The 10,715-nt window shown below is 37.6% G+C and overlaps 1 protein-coding gene across 1 annotated transcript; it reads left to right on the top strand.

Moving 5' to 3' along the window:
* The first annotated feature begins 7,109 nt into the window (after positions 1–7,109).
* On the top strand, positions 7,110–8,224 carry LOC149199034 (polyphenol oxidase II, chloroplastic-like). The gene has a single exon (XM_089400435.1). The coding sequence runs from the start codon at positions 7,110–7,112 to the stop codon at positions 8,040–8,042; it is 933 nt and encodes a 310-aa protein (XP_089256561.1). The 3' UTR covers positions 8,043–8,224.
* The last annotated feature ends 2,491 nt before the right edge of the window (positions 8,225–10,715 follow it).

Raw genomic sequence — 10,715 nt, 5'->3', positions numbered from 1 at the left:
GAGTGGTTTTTGGTGGAGAACTTCTGGGAGAAGCTGTCATTGGTTGACCTTGTTCATTTAGGGGTAGGAACAACTCTTTTAGGGACTTTGGATCCCTTGGATTATGGACATTTCATGCTCAATGCTGTAAGGCACAAAAATGTCTATAACAATGCACCCTGGTCTACTTCGGCAGGAAAACCTTGGGTATAGGGTAGGTTTTCGCGGAGGATATATGACTAGTCTGACACACCTGTCCAGTTAGGAAAATGGGATTAGACTGGAATAAGATTCCCTCGTCAAAGTTATGTGAGTGGAGGCGTCTGCGCCACTCACCTTTGTCTATTTCAGTAGACATCGCCGAGGAAGTGTTTTGTCTGCAGTATAGATGGAACAATATTTGGTAACCTGGAAATGTTTCGCTATACCTGGGGGCATGCAAACCTTTTGGCATGCGAGATAAGATCGACCATTTATTTTTTTAAATTTGTAGGTTCCCTAACCCTTTAAACTCGTAGGATTGGTCGTTTCCTAACTTGCATAAAGAAAGGATGCAGGGCAAAGCTTTGAAAAAATGTCATTTTTATATGAGACATCCTTATTATACGACTGGATCGAGCAATTCTAACTCGGAATTCAAGCTCGTTAAAAAATAAACATAAGCTTTGAGAAAATGTTCCTCCAGAGTTTAAGCTCATTAAAAAATGAACCAATTTCTGGTAAATAACCATCGTGAATGTATTATCATCAGCCTTTGAAGCCTTGGTCGTGTTCTCATCATCACCTCCACTCTGTATTGGCCGATCATTCACCTCCACTCGATTGTTTACCCTTTTTGAGGAACAGCTGCAAGGAGTGATCCTATTAGCCATCCTTGTGACACTGCCGTGATTGGAAAATTCCAAACCTTACCTGGAATTAGCTACTACCCAAATTTATCACTCGTTCCTCAAAAAACGAGTCTCCTTAAAGCTCTTTTCAATTGACTCGTAAAATATGAAAAGATTGTCGAGCAAGTGGCCTCTCCAGCTCGTTAAAGTGACCGGAAGTGCTATCCCTCCTTTAGTTTTTAATCTTTTTGGACCTGAGGGATTATTACACAAAAAGATCGAGCGCTTGTTTTGCTCGGCTCGTTAAAATTACCGAAAATTCATCCCTTTTGTATTATTTTATACTTTTGCGGACTTAAGGGATTATATGACGAAAAAGGATTGTTGGAGTCTTCTTTACGTCCCTTTTCAGACTCTCTAAAATTGAAAAGGACCGAGTTATCTTTGTCGTTAAACTCGTTAAAACCGAATAGCGACAAACTTGTCCATATAGACAAGAACGAGTTTCACTATCGCTAGGCTCGTTAAAACATAGCGATGGGTTTGCCTGAAGGGAAAATTATAGAACAAGCATATGTTATCCTCCTCAAGCTTGACAAAAATAAAGAGGTACTGGTCAACAATGACTGGGGAAAAATTGGGAAGAAAACTTGAAGAAACTTTGTTGGTAGCAAGTCGCTCTTGAACATGACACTTTCACTCCGCATCCGAGTCAGGTTGGTTTGTTCCATTCACTGGTCATATCACCATGGTTCCATCACACCATCCATATTTGGGGTTAATGCTACCAATCCATCATGTTAGTGTCTCTGATATGTTCAAGAGAAGTCGCTCAGAGAATTCACCTGTGTCTCATCCACTGCAATACATTCACACTCCATTCTGTCATGACTGCCACCCTGAACCTTATATCACCAGATCGTTTTCACTTCCATTGAAATCATTTGCTCCGTTCTGTGTCATTGATGTGGGATTCACTAAGGCCCTCCTATGATAGATCACTTCTTGTCGACATCAGCTCATTATCCAAGAAGTCGATCTAGGAACAACCCTTTCAGTACTTTGAAGCTTGCATGCCTCAATGGCAAGTTTCTCACTTTTTGCGACATGTTTACATCAATGGCCTTCAATCGAAAGATTTTGCGTGGTGTTCGATGCCAAGTCCCTTATTCACACCACGTGAATTGTAGTGTAGTACCTTGAGGGTCATCATCATTATTGATGATTCCTCTCGCGCCTGTTAACAGCTTACATCACTCGCTGGTAATTAGGCGATGTCTTTCCACGTTCGACTCCAGAACATCTCTCACATGGATCGACTTGTACTTTGAGTGAAGATCGAATGAGATTGAAGACCCTAGATATAGTTTCATCCATCCGGGCTGCGATATATATTCAAGAAAATAAAGACATCAAATGTACATCATTGCTGCACAGATAATCATCCAATCTAAGGGATGATGACTTTACCAGAATCATCAGTGTATACTCAAACGATTGTCTGTCTCATGTACATGAAAATGAATGCCCGCCTCAGCTAGATCATGAAAATATTATGAAGATAATGTATTGTATTGTATCTTATTAGAGGTCACCTTCCAGCTTGAAAAAAATTCAGATCCTCATGGTAAAGCATTTCACCCAACATCAAAAGATTAACGACCTCATGCTTTAGGGGGCAACTGTTATAGACATTTTTGGGAACTGCAACCCCAATCATAAATGTCCATAAACCAAGGGCTACTAAGTCCCTAAGGTGTTGTTCCAACCCCTAAAAGAACAAGGTCAACTGATTACAACATCTCCCAGAAGTTCTCCATGAAAAACTACTCAGAACTGGTCAAAACTGGACCATTTCACCTGCTCCATGGTCAAAGTGCGTTGCATCCCACCTACCTACACACATTAGGTGCGATGCATGTTGAAAATCCCTTCTATGGGGTGAGATGGGCGAGAGTGGACAAATGGTAGGGTCAATCCGCAAGGTGGAGGATCATGGAATCCTCCAGAAACTTCTCCTATGACACTTGCCTCTCTGCATTCGCCCAGGGATGAGTAAGAGATCATCAATCTCTAAGTGGAATCAAGAACTATGAGAGAGAGGACACTAATCAAATCTCAAAAGCTGACTCACCCCCTTGCAAACATCTATATATGGATCCCTCATCCCAGAGATCCAAAGGCTGGAATTTTGTATCTTGTAAGGAAGTGCTGCTGGTTTCTTGGTGTAATATCATAGTGTTGTGTGATCTAAGCTTTTCATGAGGTGAAGAAGGGATTTCTTGGTGAGAGGATGACACTGGGTCAAAACAATTGGTTGTAATCCTCTTTGCTATTCTTGATTATTAATAAAGCTATTCAAGTTTTCCTCCACAATTTTGTATGATTGATGATTTATGCATTTGTGTGGTCAATATATATCTGGTCCTATATTGTTTATGATAATAGATTTATGTTCTTAGATAGTGTTATGTTGCTTTGATTCTACAGGTGCTCTTTGAAGCTGGGTAGATGAGCAAGCGAGTGGCAAAGATCTATCAGAAGAGGGAGGAATCAAGTAAGGAACCAAGCACAAGACAGAGGTCGGTCTCCTTTATTCCCCTCTTATCTATTTCTCATAAAGGAAAACAAAAGTATTTTTAGTTTGTTTGTTTCTAAGGTAGTTGCCAGCCTTAGTGGGACTAGCAGCTCTGCATAGACACTAGATTTCTCGATAACAACCCTCCAGAAGTTGCGATTGCCAAATGCCAATATTTGATAAGTGGCGTCATCACTGCCACATGTTGCTTCCTGAGTGGTGACACGTGTTGCTCGGATATGCTCCCATTGGACCCCTGAAAATGCTAGATCTGCGTGCCACATGTCCAGCATACTACCACATCAAGGTGAGGCTAGCCTCCATGTGGCCTTTATCGGAACCAATCTTATTGTGTCACATGTCTAGTTGGAGGAGAGAGAAAAAGGCCCAACCTACCATATTTTGCAATGGAAATCCCTTGTAAATCTCTTTCGGCCTTTCCTCAACAGTTTACACTATCGACTTATTTCCCTCTTAATTTCTTAATGGTGGTCAGTTAAATATCGATGATTGTCGATTTGCGACTTGTCTTCTGTTATTGCGGTCACCAACTACCGATATGGCTTTGTCCTCCGATGTGTGACCCCGTCGATACTACAAGACCTCTGATTACTATGATGTATATTGTACCTTGGAACTACGATCTCTAATTTGTCGATATTGGTGATTGGTGATCGTTGGTTCTCTCTGACCTCCACTATTATTGCTTTAGAAAAATACGACATGCGGGATCTCAAATTTATACTTAAGCATTTTCTATTGCTTTCTGGTTTTCAAGGGTAACTTCAATATGCTCTAACTTTTGATTCCGAAGTCCATTTGAGGAGTTCCATATATCTTTGGAAAGCTAATTCAAGGCACTATCCATTTAAGGGGGTCCAATTTAAATTTGAGTACTTTTATGGATTGGAGACTAGCTCCAAGCATCTTTCTTATTTTTCCCTCTTTGTACAACTAGAACTCTTTTTGCAGAAGGTGACAATAGTATCATTGTCCATCATCCAATTGTCATATGGTGCAACACTCAGAGTACGTTGAGGTTTTGCAGAGATCCAATTTAGTGGCAACAGATCAAACATGTCGAGATCCACATGCACTACATCAAAAAAATGATTCATAGTAAGATCATCAATCTACAATACTATGCCAGTTTTGACTAGAGTGTTGACATCATCACCAAGACTTTCAATGAGAAAATGTTTCACTATATGTGGGATCCTCTTGGGGTGAAGGACACAACTCCCTAGCAATTGTCCTTTCTTTTAGTTTTTCATTGTATTTTGAGGGGGGGGGGGGGGGGCACCGCGGTTTGTTTCCATTGGGTTTTCCCTCTCTCCTCTTTCATGAATTGTACATGGGTACTTAAAATGGCCTTGTTGTTGGGACTCATCTAGCTTGCATCATATTCACCTAAGTTATGCTTAAGGGGGGTTGTTGGTGTACATGCACATTAGCATAACATAAATCACTCTTAGCTTTATTTAGCTTTAATGCTTGCATGCAGTTTTTATGTATTAATTATTAATTTTTTTAGCACTACTCAATACCCAAAATTCATTCTCTCTTCCATTTTTTCTCAATTCTTGCAGAGTCTAATAGTTTAACAATATTGACCCAATGTATTGTAACAAAGACTATTAACAAATTAAGAATCTCCATAGTAAAGTAAGAATCTTTATTGTTAAAAATATAGTTACATGTTTTATTAAATGTATATATGTTTAACTTACATATTGATTCTTTTTATAATTAATAATAATAATATTTTAAAATAAAATTATATTTTAGTTAATTTTTATGATATTTTTTATTTTTATCTTATAAACTTAGAATGTGTAATGTTGTGATATTTATTTTAAATTAATACAAATTGAGATTTACCAACTATTTAATTTGTATAACCAATTTTATAATACAAACTTTATATTTAAAATTTACTCTACCATTTGAGAAAAATGTCGCTTCACTTTCAACATGTTATTAGGCTTTTTAAAAATAAAAAGCTATCTATTAAATAATAATAACCTATTAGGAAAACATTAAGTGCATTAACAAACACCTTGCGCTAATCCCAGGGTTTTAGATTACGATTTAAAGCAATGTACACTAAAATAACTCTCTCTTTCATCCATCTAGTACCACCATTGCTGCCTATAACGTCAATTCCATGTATTGAGTGAACAGTCGTAATCCCTACTGTCAATTCCATGGATTCAGCGAACGGTTGTTAATTTGATCGAAGAAGCAGGTGACATCGTTGATGTCATCTCACAGTTGTAAACTAAACGTGTATTGAAGCAGTGTAGGATCGTCATGGTGTGATGTGAACTAGAATTAGAATTAGATGTGTTTTATTATTTAAAATTTAATATATAAATGAAAAAAAATTATATACAGTTTGAATTAGTATAATAGTGAAAAGCGTGTGTTTTTGTATTGGAAAAAAATATATACACATTGGCAGTAAATTCTCTACCATGACAATCAAACATTCAGCTAAAAAAACGCGGATTAAACACCCATTTCAATCACTAATCAAACATGCAATCGGAATCTTAAGTCTGTGCAAATGGGCGCAACTTTGGGGTACATGTAAACCAAGGTTTAGGTGGGCCTTCCACTAGTTTTAAGACACTGAAAAGCTTTGAAATGAACGAAGGTAATGTGCCTGTATATCCTATTCAAGCGAACATGTCAGGACTGGAATTTGACGTTTTCTGTTGCATCCATATACAAGGAAAAATATTCCGCATCGTATAAAGCTTACTCCTGGATTGGGGGTCTTCATGATCTCGGAGTTTAGCACTCGTGACTGATCACGGATTGATTTTATGTGGAGTCTGGACTTTGATGCTTACCCTCCTTTTTGATACTAATATTCATGATCTCAGTTTTTTTATCTTTTTAAGTTGGACGTCATAATGGGTGGTAGTTTAAACAGAGGTCAAATTAGAGAATCTGCTCAGTAGCAGTTCTATTTTTCTGGGTTGGTATGTATCTAAACTAGTAAGTTATTGTGCTTTATTCTTCTCAATATAATTGCCTTAAAAATTTTGCATAACACAACACAAAAACCTACCTTTAATTTTGTTATTATCAAATTTCCATGACAGGCCAGATAAATTCGAATTTCCACGCCTGGAACAGGTGAATACAAATCTTGATTTTGTCCAGACAGTTAATGTCGATATGGAAGGCCCAGCCCAGATTTGATTTGTCGACCTTTAGTACACAAGGGAATTTATGAGTCTGCACCGTGATTAGACACCGCCGGGAATAAGAACCGCTGCTGTCACCCTAAAATTCCAATACACTATAAGAACTTTCTGTGTCAAAAATCTCCCATAGTATGTTCACTAGGTCGGCAGCTTATAGCGGCAAGAAAACAGAGGGAGGACGTGGATTCACAGGATTCACATACGCCGGTTGTACTTGGTTGGCCACGCTTCAATTGAAGACTTTAACACTTCAACAAGTAGGTGGGAACAAGAATGTGACCATCATAGATAGTTTAAACTTTACACGCGTGGAATATGCCACCCAGAAACATCGAATATGACCCTCTTCCGTGTCCCTGAAGCTTACGCCTTCCCTCCTATTTTTCTTTTATAAGAAAGCTTTAGTCGTTCCTCATTACCAGCACCTCACGGCCAACGTACATCTTACCCTCTTTCCTAGGTGTTGGGTCAACTGATCATTACTCCATCATTGCCATCGCCACCATGATTACTTCCTTGAAGGTCTTTACAAAATCGGCTGGCGCTTTCGCTTGGCCTCCATACACAAAAGCAAATGAAAATCTTATTCCAGTCTTACCAATCTCCACCCATCCCAATTTCAGAGGCACCAATAAGAAGAAGAGGCAGCCATGGAAAAGGAATACTACCTGCATCCGTTGTCAGAAACGATTGCTGGAAGGATCGATGTATCGTCGCCAACTGCTCTTGGCATCAACATCTTTGCCGTTGAAGCCCCAACAGATGCTGGCGGCCATGGCCCCGCCACCCAATCTGACCGATTATCAGAAGCTTGCAAACGCTGTGCATGAAGCAGAAAAAATAAGGAATACGTCACACGGCCGCCAGGAAATCACTGACATTGCCCGCTGGCTCAATACGGGGGACTCATTAAAACCTCCAAGCTGTAAGACTGCAGATGAGCTTTCTGGCATACTTGCAGTCGCTCCTGCGCCTCAAGAATCTCTTCGTCGTGGAAATAAAGAAAAAGACGTTGTGACAGCTCGGGTACGAAGACCTGAAGCATTCAAGCTGATCAGGTTCCAGGATAAGGAAGAGCAGCTGGTGTTACAAGGAATAGAGGTAACAAATGATAAGCCCTTGTGCTTCGACGTTTATATCAAATTTAGACAAGAGGATGAAGGTGAAGAAGAAGAGTTATATGCAGGGACATTCTGTCACATTCCTCCTCCCCCAAAGCATAAAAGGCTCCACAATGCTAAACCAGTTTTTAATGGGGATCGTCAAGAGCAGAAAAGGGCGAGAAAGTGTTGCTTGAGGTTGGGAATGAATGACATATCAACCCATCAACCTGCTAAAGCACATCAAGAGGAGAGTGTTACCGTAAAATTTGTTCCGACATTCAAAGTGAATGAAGATCCCATCAAAGTCGAGAGCATTTTCATAGATTATACGTGAACGCAGATGTTGATCATAAGGATTGAACTGTATAGCTCTGTTGAGTTTAATTAGAAATACATGCTTCCACATATTTCATATTTGAGTTCAATCTGTACGTTTGTAATGAATTGCAGATGCAGTCCAATGAATCTGCCAAATCGCTTTCAGCTACATGTATCAAGACATCTCGTCCGTCTATACTAACTGGGAAAGCAATTTCAAAGACTACAAACGTGGAATTTAATTTTATGATCGGATCAAACGTCAAATTTAATTTTATGATCGAATGAATTTTTTATTTCGCTTTTTCCTTTTTTTTCCACTTCTAGGTTACTTTAAATGTTTCCATTCCTACGTTCTTAGGTTCTTGTAATATTAAGTCTAGGTTGTTGTAAATGCCTCCACTTCTAGGTTCTTATAATATTAAGCTTAGGTTATGGTAAATGTTAAGTTTAAGTTTAATGAAATAATTACTAATAGAAGTTTAGTTATTGTTGTGTAAAAAGTGCTTTACAATTTAGGAGACTTGGGAGATATTATCCTTTTATAATTTTATTTTATTTTTTAATATGGAAAAGAAATTATAGGAGATATATTATAGTGTCCATAAAATGAAGCATTAAATATAATTAATAATAATAAAATATACTATCATTTTAATTAAAATAAATAATAAAATTAATAAACTAATTTATTATGGTTTTTGAGATTTGGGTTGATCACCTTCTTATAATATCTCAACTTCTTCTTTCCCTCTAACTTTTTATCATCGCACAATTTATCTTTAAATTTGGAAGAAATAATATTTTTAAAGTTGGAAGAACAATTTGTTATTAACGTCAAAGGATGACTTTATGAAGATATGAATGCCATAGACATAGAAAGCACATTAAGCCCTTTCCAATGAGCTATAGCATGCCTCCCCACTCCTCTCCAATAAGGAGAAATGATTTTTTTAACTAGAGAAATCAATAAGTTTGTCCCGCTCTTCAAGTTGATCTATCTTGAGATTAAATCAACTCCCGAGCAAACATGTGAGTTCAATACATGGTTAAATTAGTATAAATAAGGCACAATTCATCATCATTTTCTCATCCAACTCGGTTTAAGAAGAGAAGATAAAGAATATTGGGCCTGATGTAGAGAGATAAGGTTCATATCTCATGAACCAAGAGGACAGTTAAGGGAAATTATTTTTTATTTGTATCTCTCGCTTTTTAGTGGGTTTCTGATCAATCCTTTGAAGCTATCTTGTTCTAACATTTTGTGGAGAAGAATCTGAACGTGTATGTATCTTCCTTTCTAGTTTGAACTCAGCCTTGTTTAACCTTAGAATTTGACCTTTTAAACCACATATTGCAATCACCATGGAGCTCTTAATTCAACCTTAATTGTGTGACTTTGGACCTATGCCAAGATATGAATCCGTGGTTATTTCAAACTGCAATTTCGACTCTACTCTGTGGTTAGGCTCGGCCTTCTGAAGTCTGATTTGAATCTATAATTTAGCCCTCTGTGACAACCTTCATACAAAGGCAAGAGAAAAATTATACATAAGGAGGGGATATTACTCAACCTCCTTTTAAACAGAAGTTGGCCTATGTTTTTACCAATTTTGGAGGCAACTTTGGATCACTTATAAAATCAAATCTTGTTAAGTCCCTTGGATCAAATTTTGGGCAGACTTGTAGAGCTTTGAAGAAGAATCATTGATGCAGACTGGGCAGTCTAATTGAAGCAGACTTTGTGAGACTTTTGGAGTAACCCTTCCTTGAATATTCTTGATGAGTTTTTGCAGTAGTCTTGTAGATTAGTATTTGGAGTACCCCTTGAAGAAGTCTTTGGTGCATTCAAGAGCAACTCATTTTGCAGACCTTGGCCTGATTTGGAAGAAGTTATTGAGCCAGTTCTTAATGAGACTTAGAGATACTTTTGTGACATTAACTTTGAGTAGACTATTGAATAATTTTAGAGTAGAATTGAAGGCACTCTTAAGAAGATATTGAATAGACCTTATGGTCTTCCTTTATAGTATATTTGAAGATTGTGTAGACCTATTGAAGGAGTTCCCTTGAAATTACTCTTGATAATCTGTTAGAGCCATCTTGAAGGTTATTTTAGGATAGAATTTCGTGACATTATTGAGAAAACTTGAAGAGATGTGGAGTTGACTATGTATCCTTTCTTAAAGCATTGAAATCTTCTTAAAGCAACTTTTGAAACTAACCTAACAGGATTAGAGTCGTCATACAGGGTTGGAGCCTTGTGAGAGATTTGTTGGATCCTAGATTATATTGAGGATTGGAGTCATCAAATAAGGTTGGAGCCTTGAAGAAGTTGGATATTTTGTTGTACATGTTGAAGAGGATTGGAATCCCCACTTTCTTTATTAATAAAATTATTTTTTATTATTTCTATGTTATGGTATACTATGCTTCTAATCAAAGAAAAATATTAATTGGATAATTAAAAATTGAAAAAAATACTGAATCATCCCCCCTCTTAGCAATTCCAATAATTGGTATGACAGCTAGTTCCTTCATGCACAACCTAATAGCTAGAAGGTAGATCCTAGGAACACAAATGGAAAAATCAACAAGTAAAGACTCTAAACCTTTTGAACATATATTCTCACCTCATTCATGAAATCATGAGTAAATCAGATTTACAAAGCTCCATTGTTTGATGGAA

The sequence above is a fragment of the Pinus tabuliformis genome, chromosome 2_1 (genome assembly GCF_031772625.1).
Source record: "Pinus tabuliformis cultivar Carrire ecotype Pingquan chromosome 2_1, CPIR1, whole genome shotgun sequence".
Classification (NCBI taxonomy): Eukaryota; Viridiplantae; Streptophyta; class Pinopsida; order Pinales; family Pinaceae; genus Pinus; species Pinus tabuliformis.
This window is presented reverse-complemented; position numbering and strand designations above follow the sequence as displayed.